At 41.9% G+C, this 13,747-nt stretch overlaps 1 protein-coding gene across 1 annotated transcript in view; it reads right to left on the bottom strand.

Moving 5' to 3' along the window:
• Positions 1-10,572, bottom strand: part of LOC145655700 (uncharacterized) — a 36,486-nt gene extending 25,914 nt beyond the window's left edge. The window contains exons 1-5 of the mRNA XM_081709190.1: positions 10,453-10,572; positions 10,250-10,336; positions 9,767-9,948; positions 9,478-9,557; positions 6,722-6,895 (exon numbers count right to left, since the gene is read on the bottom strand). Coding sequence (XP_081565316.1) covers positions 6,722-6,895; positions 9,478-9,557; positions 9,767-9,948; positions 10,250-10,336; positions 10,453-10,572 — 643 coding nt within the window. The remainder of the gene's footprint in view (positions 1-6,721; positions 6,896-9,477; positions 9,558-9,766; positions 9,949-10,249; positions 10,337-10,452) is intronic.
• Between the last annotated feature and the right edge of the window lie 3,175 nt (positions 10,573-13,747).

Below are 13,747 nucleotides of genomic sequence, written 5' to 3'. Positions count from 1 at the left end.
GTAGAATACAGGGATCAATGCTGATACCTAGAAGTACAAAACACATAAGGTCTGTCTTAAACAATGATAAGTGCAATAAACAATAAGTGATAGAGATGTAATGTGGCCATAATTATCATATTTTTACATTTGATATTGTTTTGCAATACAGCAGAAGTTCAAATTTGGTTATGCTGCTGTGTTGGTTACAGATCATCACAGACTGGTCCCAAACAACAAACAACAAATTAGGGCATAGTTCACAACATAATCTACAAATAGTTTTAACGAAAATAAAGCATCTGCAAGTCCTAAAATGTGTTTTATATTTCTGTTGAAACATGAATCATTAATTGCCAGCCCTTTTAAAGTTTCATATATTTTTTTTCCTATTTTAAACACACAGAATCCCAAAACGATTTCTCTGTAGTAATACAGTTCACTACTGTAGTTGTAGATTTAGCTCCATTTAGCCCACAGTATCCCTTTAAATGAAACAAAGATTCAAAGTCAGAAGTTAAAAATCTATAGGAGTTAAATAAGAGCTTGATGTTGGATGTGAGATGTGTTCTGAACACATACTGCCAGTAAGTGCCAAAGAACCATTTTTAAATACAGTTACACCTCCCATTGAATTCAAAATACGACAGCCATCTTGTTAAACCCAACACTCACACATTGTATTTCAGATACATTTAATAGAGTTTCTCTGCCCAGAAACTACAATAATCAACTTCAATAATCCATCTGATGTTCAATGCAGGAATCCCTCCTGTCTGTCGCTGTTCCTCTTCCTCTCACAGGTAAGGGTACCAGTTGACTTTCCTCCGGCCGAGCGAGTAGGCTGCGGGCCGGTGGTGAAGAACGGAGCCGCTTCCTGACCTATCGTAGGATGACATCACAGACTGCTGGAACTGTGGCAGGAGCCAAGGCAAAAAAAAAATGGCAACAAGATATCGATAGGCATGTCAATATTCCCAGCACCCAGGTGAACTACTGCCTACCATGGGACTGTTGGAAACCTATTAAGATAGTATTGAGATTTTTATTTTAATTTTTTTACAAATCTATAAACTAAAAACAACATTATCTACTGACATACAACAATGTACAAAACAAGACACAACATATAAGAATTTGAATTTTAAAACATGTAATACATATCGATCTTCTTTCAGCCCTACAAAAGGCTTCTTGATGAATCAGAAAAGAAGATCGACGGCCGTGGCCCGACGACGGAGGTGGTCGTAGCAGTGGTGTTGGTTCGGGCGGGCTGAGGACTCACACAGTGGCATGCCCTTGAGGTAATAAGGAGTGTTTACAGGCAAAAGAGACCGAACAATGCATTAGACATATTAATAACATAAAACATAAGGGAGTATAAAGATTCTGTGTCCTTTCAGATTGATTTGCGTACAGGGCAGAGGCATCTGCAGGCTTAAGCAAAGGATCCTAGGTAGGCTTTGGTGGACCTCAGGGTAAGATATATGACCTCTCCACCAGGCTCAAGACCATATAGAAAAACAATCTTCTTTAGGATAAGGTCAAGAGAAGCCTTCTCTTGGAATGTGTTGGAACATATTGATTAATGTATGGTTTGTATATAATAGTGCCGAATGCAAATAACAATATGTAAAAGTAGATTTGGTGAATACATTGTAACATTGGTAGTGGGATGGACAATTCTTTGTGCAAGAATGATGTTATTGGTTCATTTTTCTGCGGTTGCATTTAATATCACTATCCTTATGTATTTATATATCGCTTTTTACTGCAGATGTTGTCACAAAGCAGTTTTACAAATGTCCAAGTCCAAGCCCCCAGTGAGCAAGCCAAGGGCGACAATGGCGAGGAAGAACTCCCTAGAGCATGAGGAAGAAACCTTGAGAGCAACCAAGACCCAAAGGGGAAGCCCATCCTCCTTTGCCTGGCAACGCTCACCACAATAATATCAATTTTAAGAGAGAAATAAATAAAAAAATGAAAAAATAAGCAGTTAATGTCCAGTCCAATTTGCTAGAGGCCCTAGTCTTGACGCGATGGTTTGCATGTGTCCAAAGCCCATCCCACAAGAGAGCATCCATTAAGGGCAAGGGAGAAGCAGTTGGCTAGGGTGGAGCTGTGGTGGCCTACAGCAGGGCACATCAGGGGGTGGTGGGAAGAGCCATGGCAGCTGAGACGGGTTGAGGCTCAGTAACATCATGACATCAGGAGTAGGTGTACCTCGGCAGAAAGAGAGACTAGATTATTAGGCATGTCCAGGTACAAGGGTGTGTAAATTAGGGAACTATAATGTGCAAAGATGGGCTCCGGCAGAACTAGCTATGGCAGCACAGCTAAAAGGAAAGAGCCAGAAGGAAACACAGGCACGAGGGCACCCTGGAACATCAGCACTCCGCCGCTCTCAGTCAACACACTCGAGTGACAAAAGAGAGGTGAAGTGACAGCATCATAACATCCCAGTTTATCATAACTCTCAAAACCCATGGACCCCCAAGATGGGAAGTAGTTAATAAAATACCTGACTGTACAGATACTAAAAAGAAATCTAGGATTATTTTTGTTATTTTCTATTGGGCTCAAGAGATAAGATGTTCGAGCAGTAATAAGTGTTTTTCTATAGGTGAGTAGGCTCTCCTTCCATGCAAGCTGGAAGACTACGGGCTTAGTGCGGTGCCATTTATGTTCTATTCTTTGAGTGTTTTGTTTTAAATTGCGAATGAGATCATTATACCAAGGTACTACATTTTTGTAGCTAATTTTTTTATTCTTAAATGGAGCAACATCATTAGGTGCACAGCAGAATACTGATTCTAAGCATTCAGTAATTTGATCAAGTTCCGTTGGGTTTGAGGGAATCCTAGGCGCAAATTATTAGTCTGGGAGATTCCCAATAAATCCAGGTGCAGTGGACGATGTGATCGTGTGTCTGGTATGATAGCGAGGCGAGGTTACTATAGTGTGGCTCATGCATAGTTTAAATGAAATTAGGGAATGGCCTGAGATGGCACCTGACTGGGGTAGTATAACTACCTTCTCCATGTCTACACCGTATGGCAGTACTAAGTCAAGCGTATGTTTACATTTACATTTACAGCATTTAGCAGTACGCTGTTATCCAGAGCGACTTACAAAAGTGCTTTGTCATTTACTCATAGAATATATCCTAGTACAGTACAGTAGGTTAGAGTCCAACATACCAGTGAACTAGAATACTGTAGAATACTGGGATCAATGCTGATACCTAGAAGTACAAAACACATAAGGTCTATCTTAAACAATGATAAGTGCAATAAACAATAAGTGATAGAGTTTGTTAATCAACATCATTGTAATAAACAATACCCTACAATAAGTACTAATTTAGTCAGTCAATATGAGAGCAGGGTAAGTATGTCCACCAGAGTGTGTGGGTTCTCTTTGTACATTGAAACCAATTGATTCTAATATAGAACTAAAGGCCAAGTTCAGAGGGTGTTGGGCACTATCAAAGTGAATATTGAAATCACCAACAATAATGGCACTTTCTACTAGAGCAGATCCCTCTCAGTATCTACAGCTAGACAAAACGCACCTGCCACCTTGTGGTCAGTTGAAGTATTTGCTAGTGATTCTAGACAGGTTTTCCAAGTGGACTGAGGCGTTTCCTTGTTCTAAGGAAGATGCCCGCGCTGTGGTTAAAATCCTAGCCAAGGAGATAATACCGAGGTACGGTGCGCCTCGGGTAATAGATTCAGATCAGGGACCCTGTTTCATTTCTATGGTAACTCAGAAACTATGCACCTACCTAACTATTGACTGGAAGTTTCACATCCCTTACCATCCTCAGTCATCTGGCATTGTTGACAAAATGAATTATACATTGAAACAAAGGCCATGATGGAAAACAGGAAATAAATGGATAGATCTTGTCCTTCCTAGGTCTTCCTAAGTTCAAGACTGTTAACTCAATACACACTTTAAAACACTCAATACACAATTTAATTTTTTAATAATACTTGTTCAGGTTCCACTATTGTTCTCCAAACCATACATTATTCAATGTATGCATATTAATATTCAATACTTACACCAACCGGTTCTTGGTACCATTATGTTCAACCTGAGCTACTTGCATTTTATTTAAAAGGCGATCCTCTTCCATATCACCGGATGCCCATATTGCTTTTATTACCTCAATCTACTGCCAGCAGTGTTGTGTGAGATCAGAATGATGCCCAGTGCCACCACCAAATTGTCACTATTTGAGGTCGTTTTTGGTAGACCATTTACCACCCCATGGGTCAGAGGTAACCCAGGTGTTTCTCAGTCAGGTGACACAGCCATAGCTGATGACTGACAGACAAATCCTCTAAGACTTGGCTTGCGTTGCTTTGGTGTTACAGGAAAGGTTTGAAGCCCTTGTTTTTGTCTGTCTGGCATTCAGATTTCCTAAGCAGCCATGTTGTGGTTCCTAATTAGGAACATGTTCCAGCCTACTCCATGCAAGCTGGAGCACTGGATCCACTCTTTAAATGTGCCTTTTTAAGGTGACGGCTTATAAAAGTCATCTCTGATTATTTTTTTTGTTGTTAGCTTTTTAATCTGTCAAGTCTGTAATTTTCCAGATTTATATCCATTAAAAAAACAGATGCTCTAAAGGGAGGGGGTGGACTCCTTCAGTGGTACAGCAGAAGTTGATAACTTCAAAATCATTTACAGCAGCTTCAACCTTGTACTAACAGAACAAATACGGACACAGCATTAACTAAACTATGGCCTGAGTGATTTAAGTAATTAGTGAAACTGGCACAGCACCACCAACCGTTTATTAAAGAAAACGTGTATGACACATGATTATCTTAATTCTTTTAATTAAAATAGTCCCTTGCAAGGCATATTATTCAATTATGTTCAAAGAGGTACATAGAGCATGCTGGCAAAACTGAACCGTTGAAGATACTACAGGAAATAAGAAATTTCCATAATGTGAATGAAACATTTATTTAAATGTATTGAATGTTGCACATCTCAGAGCCTCCAGAGGTGGAAAAGACCAGGCCAGGTGAGCCATAGGTTGAATTGGACCCCGAATCCGAGGGCCAGGGTGTCCCCACCCGAATCCGAGGGCCAGGGCTCCCGCCAGACGCATGACGCTCGAATTTGATCTTCTTGAAGCAATTAACTAGAGTTAATTGAAAGCGGAAGAGGATGCCTGGAGCTGCGATGCCATACCTTTAGGGAAAGATGAAAAAAGGAACACGAATCAAATAAATGAGACTGTTTGTTCTTCGAGGCTGAATGGGATGTGCCATAATAACCTTCAATTACTATATTGGTGTCCAAGCTGAAATTCAACTTGATTACAACAGCCGCAAGCCATGCAGATCTAGTTATGGGCTTTATTCAAAATTAAAACTAAAACAGAAGTAGATTTTAAAAAACACAACCACAATTCTGTGATTTATCTAATGCCAGCTAGTTAACTTCATAACTTATTCTCTGTTGATTTTCCCACCCTTAATCTTGCAGAAAGAAGGCTCAAGAAAATCAAGCGGATGTAAATCACAATCATCCATGTTGTTTTGCCTCCACATCACCCTGAAAGCGCTTTATTTAAATAATCTAGCTGTGCTGTATCGACAGGTATGAGAAGATTCCCACAGAATATCAATTTACTACTCTATGGATTCTTCATGACTTGGCAGTAAGGTAATAATAACAGGCAGGTGTAGCATCTAAAAGTGGAAAGTCCAAGTGCACGTGTTATTAGCTAGCCAGTAGACAAGATCAAATACAAGGTCACAAATTTTAACCTGCCCTTTATATGGAAAATCTGCAATATTTTATATTTGCCACATCGTTAGTGGATAGGTAGCTAGCTATAGTAATTAACCTGCAAAATGTGTTCTTAATCTGTTGATTGCAACTGTCAAACATTTTTTAAAAATGTGTTGAATATTACCCACTCACAGCCTACAGAGGTGGAAAAGACCAGGCCAGGTGAACCATAGAACAAGTTGAACCCTGAATCCGAGGGCCAGGGCGACCCCGCCCGAACCCGAGGGCCAGGGCTCCTGCCAGACGCATGACGCTCGAATTTCACCCTCTTGAAGCAGACGAGCCCACTAGAGGTAACTGAAGCGGAAGAGGATGCCTGGAGCTGCGATGCCATACCTTTCGGGAAAGATGAAAAAAGGAACACGAATCAAATAAATGAGACTGTTTGTTTTTCGAGGCTGAATGGGATGTGCCATAATAACCTTCAATTACTATACTGGTGTCCAAGCTGAAATTCAACTTGATTACAACAGCCCCAAGCCATGCAGATCTAGTTATGGGCTTTATTCAAAATTAAAACTAAAACAGAAGTAGATTTTAAAAAACACAACCACAATTCTGTGATTTATCTAATGCCAGCTAGTTAAATTCATCACTTACTCTCTGTTGATTTTCCCACCCTTAATCTTGCAGAAAGAAGGCTCAAGAAAATCAAGCGGATGTAAATCACAATCTTCCATGTTGTTTTGCTTCCACATCACCCTGAAAGCGCTTTATTTAAATAATTTAGCTCTGCTCAATTTCAGCTTGATTACAATAGCCGCAAGCCATGCAGATCTAGTTATGGGCTTTATTCAAAATTAAAGCTAAAATAGAAGTAGATTTTAAAAAACACAACCACTATAGTAATTAACCTGCAAAATGTGTTCTTAATCTGTTGATTGCAACTGTCAAACATTTTTAAAAATGTGTTGAATATTACCCAAGTCACAGCCTACAGAGGTGGAAAAGACCAGGCCAGGTGAACCATAGAACAAGTTGAACCCTGAATCCGAGGGCCAGGGTGACCCCGCCCGAACCCGAGGGCCAGGGCTCCCGCCGGACGCGTGATTCTCAAATTTGACCTTCTTGGAGAGGGAGATCCCACTGGAAGAAACTGAAGGGGAAGAGAATATAACTTTAGCAAAAGATGAAAACTGACCACTAACCAAACGAATGAGAGAGATTGTTCTTTGAGGCTGAATGTGATGTGTCATAATAACCATCAATTACTATAAAGGTGTCCAAGCTGAAATTCAACTTAATTACAATAGCTAGCCAGCAGCCAAGATAAAAGGTCACATGTCACACAATTTTAAGCTTCCCTTTATACGAAAGAACTGCAGTATTTTAAATTTGCCACATCGTTGGCGGACAGGTACCTAGCCATAGTAGCTAATTATCCTAGCTAGTTCACACTTCATTCTCCCCCAAATGATCCCATTATCGACAGGTATCCGTGCTTAGACATGAAGACAGTTCAGCGACCGAGGACTGACATGCAGCTGTCACAGCTCTTTTAGAGCAATCCGATCGTTAGCGAGCCAATGCTAGATAATAACGTTAATTGCAGCTACAGCAAATAGTTGGCAGTTAATCTGCAAGTTAACTAACGTGCTCCATCGCCATGAAAATTAGAATCTGTTGCCGCAAGAGATGTGCATAAGTAATGTGTGAACTAGCTAAGTTAACCATCTCAAATAGACAGCTTGTCTGTTAGCTAACCTAGCTAGAGAGCCCAATGTTACCTGAGTCGTTGAATTCAAGTCCGACTTGACACTTTAGCCTTTCCCGTTAGGCCTCATCGTCTTTTTAAACAAAATTAACATACTATTCATAAAATCCATATAGAGCAAGTTTTATGGATGATCTGCTCAGTGAAGCTGCATTATTTCTGTTATAATACGGACACGGCAGCATTTTCACGGCATGTTTTCTTAATCTGTTTATTGCAACTGTCAACACATACGAATGATTAATAATTAATGTAAACTGTTATGCAGCGAATTAAAGATACTATATTTTCCTGTTTCCCTAGAAATAATCCAAACTGCAGTGTCTGCTTATTTATGCTGAAGCACACTTAAGTGGGTATATTTTTTGTGGATTCCACATATACATTAAAAGGAAAATGTTGCCCAATCATGTCAGAAATAGCAAAACAAAAAAACACAGGCTCCGAGTTACTGAAAGAGAAGTACGCGATGAGGTCCTGGTAGAGCATAGGCACAGGTTGGTCATACGTGTTTATGAGGAGTTTAATTTAAGCAAAATCCTCATCACACACCCAAGAAGTCAAAGCCTGCAAAATCCCCAAGCAGCAAGACTGCATCAAGTTAGCACTGGCTGAAGCAAAAATAGTGCTGTGTCCTGCTGTGTGGCTCATCCACTCTACCAGTCTCTTAGTATTGGGCTTAGTGTGCTTAATTCATCTTGATGTCCTAACTGACATTCAAAAAGAAATGGATGTGAGAAGACAGTGTAGGAGTTCAAATTTGAATTGGCTTGAAATGTAGGCTGAAGTGCTCTTCTGCAGCTGAGCAGCTCATTTTCTGCTGAGCATCTTCACAGCCCTTACAAGGAGAGCATGAAAATGATGGAGGGGACAAGAAAAATCAGAATAATGCTTTAAGGACTGGACACATTTACAGCTTCTCACACTAAACAAAGTACTCCAAGGTAAAAAGTTCATCAAAGTAAAACATGTTTCATCCATCTTTCTGTGAACTGATATTTTAATGACTGACAGACAAATCCTCCAAGACTTGGCTTGGGATGCTTTGGTGTACAGGAGAGGTTTGAACCCCTTTCATTAAAGAAAACGTGTATGACTCAGGTGCTAGGGTATTATCAGAATGTAATTTATTCCAAATGTAAACACATGATTCTCTTAATTAGAGATTCCCTTATAAGGCATATTATTCAATAATGTTCATAGAGGTACAAAAAACAAAACAAAACAACAAAACCCTACTGAGTCTGGAAAAGAACATCTTTATCAATAAAAAGTATCAAATGACCTGAACACAGTTGTACCACCATTACAAACTCCTTGCTTGAGTCTGCATGTATACATGTATGATAGTAACATATCAGCCAATGAATGATGGACTCGAGTTTGTACTCGAGGAAAGAAAGAAATTTTCATAATGTCATAAAGAATCAAGTGTTTGGAAAACGTCTAGGAAAAGAAAGAAACATTTATTTAAATGTGCTGAATATTGCACAAGTCGCAACCCTTGAAAAACCAAGAAGAGTTCTCGGTCTGCTTAAGTACTGTGTACTGCAAAAACACAAGTAGAATTGAATTTTCCACAAATACACATACAAGAACCATAGAAGAAAGCATAGTGTTGGTCTTATAGAACGAGAGACACAAAAACCTCAGCTACAATGATCAACAATTACACAATGAAGTTTGGATTCAACGGAATTTCGTTTTGAACTACGGTAGAGGGGCCTCTTTATCGGCTACTCGAATACTAGGCAACAACCTGATTCACCATTTGTGGATCACATTTGAGCAGTAACATGATTTGGTAGAACACTTGCATTTGAAACCATTTTTGTCTTCTTTTATAGGTGGAATCGGAGGCCAGTTTGGTGATGTTTTAAATCTACTTGAAGAATAACAAACAAACAAAAAGCCAACCCTAATGTAACATTTAAAAGAAGCACCAAAGTGGGCATCAGATTTACCATCAAACAGGGTCTTGCTGCTGTCGAAGCCTGTGCACTGCCGCTTGCAGATCTCCATGTTCTGCAAGCAAGATTTCACACTGCAGCGAGAGACACACACACACACACACACACACACACACACACACACACACACACACACACACACACACACACACAGGTGGGGGGGGGGGGGTTACAGTACTAGCAGAGAAACTCTGATGCTATTTGGATTTCTAAATTAACACGGTGTTCCTTAAAATGTTTTTGAAACACTGACATGTAGATTGGAAGGCCTGGAGCAACTCACTGTGCACTCTGAGGGAAGTGGAGGAGGTGGGTCATGGTCAGAAACAGGTGGTTCACGGTCTTCACTGGCGTGATCCTTTTGTGAGCGTCTAGCGTGAGCATCTTCTTTAGTAGGTCGATGAACTCCCGCCGGTCGGCCTTCTCCGCCAAGACGTCGGTGCCTTTCAGACTGGTCATATTGACCTGCGAGAGAGACCCATGGGTGAGTCATATTATTCACCAGCAGAGGGCGGCAATGCACCCAATACGAACGAAGTTCTGCAGCAAATTTCTACGCACTGCTCTGCCCTTCGCAGATGCCGTTCTCCAGAGCGACTTACATGCGCTACTCATTATGACAGCAGAAACGCTCGACCTTTCAGCTAGCACCTTGTTCTACCTGCTCTATAATGTGAGCTGCGGGAGCCCTTTGTCACGTTCTTCAATTTCACATCGCAACACTAAAAGAAATGCGTATAGTTACGCGCACAAAAGCCCAAATAACCTGCATCATGTCGTCAAGGCAGTTTAAAATGTACTTCCGAGTCTCTTTGGACTTGATGCCACGCTCCGCCTCATGCTCCGAAGGTGTCTGGAGAAAGGAAAGAAAAAACAAACCATTCAGCTCCACCATTAAGTTACATGAAGTCATTAAGTTACGTCCCTTATAAAAAACACATGGCATTTGGCATTTGAAGACAGGCAAACCTTGAGTCTCCACAGGGGGTAGCAGTAGAAATAGTAGTGCGTCTTGGTCGCTGCGCTCAACATGCACTCTGCTGGTAGGCCCTGCGTCTCGGAGATGTAACGGATCTGCAGAGACACCATACGGCAAAAGGATTATGACTTTATTTTGAGTTAATCCTTTCATTTTCAAAGTGCATGTCTAAAAAAACAGGCCATAGAAACTCATTTATATTAATCCTAAAAATGAGCGGGCCGACAAAGCAGCTAAAAGGTCAAACTACACACACACAAACACACACACACACACACACACACACACACACACATATCACTACAGCCACAAAACCACTACAGGTCTGCACCACTGATGCTGTACGGGCGTTAAGGCACAGCTCAAAGGACCATGTGCTTACCTGATCATATTCGGAGGCTCCGGGATACAGGGGCCAGCCCAGGAACAGCTCAGCAATGACACAGCCCAGGGACCACATATCGATGGCCTCACAGAATGGGAGACCCAGGATGAGCTCAGGCGATCTGGACCAAAAACACAGAGATCGCCATCATGAAATCAGCCTCGGCTGATAATTCCGTGGGGGGGTGTTTGTGTTCCTAGACATTACACACCCACTATTCTAGTGTAACATGGAACCAACACTACAATGCACCAACACTACAATAATGTTCTGTTTTGCATTAAGTAAATACAGAGTACCAATGCAGTTAAACACCCGTTACTCAGTATATTACACTGTTAATTAACAGTGTAGCTACAATGTAATAGCGGTTTTGTACAGACTCGCTAAATACTGATATTACCAAAGCCTGCAGTTCAGCGCATCCTAACTAATCTCAGACACCGAAGACGGTTCATTAGGTGTTTTTGCTAAATAACAGCACTCACATGACCCAATAAAAATAAACCACTTATAAATCAATCGTGCTCCAGTTAACTGTAATGCTCATCATAGGCTTTTAATGTGTAGCAGGGTTATTACAACTGTCCACAACATGCAGCTCTACTCTAAAGCACACTCGAGTGCAACAAGTGCACACTTATTTCTAACACGCCTCAGCACGTGTCCCTCACCGGTAGTATCTGGACTGCAGGTAGCTGGGGGCCTTGGAGAAGTGGCTAGCTGAGCCGAAGTCGATGACCTTGACGCGGTACGGCTGCCTGATGGGGTCCACCAGCATGATGTTGTCGGGCTTGAGGTCGGTGTGGATCAAGCCCAGGCTCTTCAGTTTCATGAGCGCTTTGGCGACCTGCTGCAGCACGGGCCGGATGCATTTCAGCAGCAGTGGGCTGAACTTGCTGCGCTTGAGGAAGTCGTAGAGGCTCTGCCCCAGCATCTCGAACACCAGGCATATGTGCTTCTTGTGCTGGAAGCACTCGTACGCGCGCACGAAGTTGAACTCGTCGGCGTTCTCCCTGCTCAGCCGGCTCAGGATGCTCACCTGAGGAGGAGCAAAGGAGGGAAGACGGAATACGCGTTAAGCCGAAGCTACGTGGTCACAGCTTCAAAGTTTGATACTGCTGACAAATAGCCTACTTATTTTCAATAGCATCAAGCACTTTGTGTACTTCCCTTCAACCATTTACTTCTACAGGATTTGGGAGATGCAATTATGGAAGTGGTCCCTTGGAAATGAACCCATGAACTTGCTTTTGGTACTCAAACAATGCAGATTAATGCTCTTTCATAACAATAACATTTTTAATGCACATCCAAACAGGTATGGCTTACACAACTGAAGCTAAATCTTCTTTTTAGAGTAAGCTTCAAGCTGTCCGTGTGTTATCCGAACTAGTTCCTACTGAACTAGTGAAAATTAGAACTAGTGTGCCAAACAAGTATTTCTGTGCTACCCTGGCTGTATACAAATTCCACAGTGTGCGTTAGCACATCTGACACCAACAGAACATATGTTGTAAAAACTGAAACAAACAATAACAGAATCAGGGCTACAGCTGATTCTAGGCCATATCAATAGCTCATTTAAAGCAGGCACAACTTTCCCACCTCGTTCTGGCCCTGTCGAGCATAGGACGGATGACTTTTCAGGATCTTGATTGCGACTACTTCACTGGTGCCCCGCTTCCAGCACTTGGCGACCTGGCCAAAGGTTCCACGGCCCAGGGACTCCAAAACCTCGTAGCTGTTGGAGACGGAGCGGAGGATCTCGTTCTGCACCAGTTGGTACTCGCAATCGCTGCCCCTGGCCACACGCTTGGACAACCCAGGGGAGGAGAGCTCCTCCAGGATCTGTACACTGTTGCTGCTGTGTGCCTCCTCTCTCTTCCTCTTGAGGCTGCCCCGCTTCTGATAGCCGTCAGCACGCCGCGAGGTCAATGCCTCGTCTCCGCCCTGCCAGCTGGAAGAGGAGGAAGACGACGACGAAGCCTCGTCCGAGGCTCCAGAGGGGGAAAAGACCATGGCAGGTAAGCCATCGATTGAATTGAACCCCGGATCCGAGGGCCAGGGTGTCCCCGCCCGAATCCGAGGGCCAGGGCTCCCGCCCCGCGCAGGATTCTCAAATTTAACCTTCTTGGAGTGGGAGATCCCACTGAAGGAATCTGAAGGGCAAGAGAATATACCATTATGGAAAGATGAAAACAGGACTACTAACCAAATGAACAAGAGAGATTGTTTGTTCTTTGAGGCTGAATGTGATGTGCCATAATAACCATCAATTAGCTAAATTAGCTAAATCACAGAGCTTTGATTTTTTTTAAAACATCTACTGCTGTTTTAGTTTTAATTTTGAATATTTCTGTCTGAAGCAGAGCAGAGCCCTGATCGATGCCATTGTTTTTTGGGCAGGCTTTAGCAAGTGATTGCTTTCTCTTTACACGCTTCTCAGAAAAGACAAGTTCTTTGTCTTGCGTTACTCAAAGGTGGTTCTGTGTGCTAAAACAACATCTTGACCTTTCAGCGATGCTGCCACACTGAAAAACAGAAGGCCAAGAAAAAAACAGCTTCTATTCTTAGACTCTCTGGCACTCTAAGTGCTTGCTGATACCTTGCTGACTGCAGTATTTCCTACACCTTTCCAACTGAGAGGCTCCTGAACTTGCAGCACCTCTGTCAATTAATCAATTGCATAACAAGAGTTCATCCGCTCTATAATTGAGGGAGATACCCCCTCTAATCATTAATGCTCATCATTACAAAGACCATTAGTGTAAGCTGATGAAAAATGTTTCAATGTATTTAAAAGGTAAAGAACAGAGTAGCAATGTAAAGATACCATTTATAATGCATTACATTTTAGTCTTTGACACAATCTCTTGCCCTGAAACAGTGTTTAGGGC

Source organism: Electrophorus electricus, unplaced genomic scaffold (assembly GCF_041902795.1).
Source record: "Electrophorus electricus isolate QZ-2024a unplaced genomic scaffold, ASM4190279v1 Scaffold32, whole genome shotgun sequence".
Classification (NCBI taxonomy): domain Eukaryota; kingdom Metazoa; phylum Chordata; class Actinopteri; order Gymnotiformes; family Gymnotidae; genus Electrophorus; species Electrophorus electricus.
The sequence above is the reverse complement of the archived record's forward strand: the minus strand, read 5'-3'. Positions and strand labels throughout refer to the sequence as shown.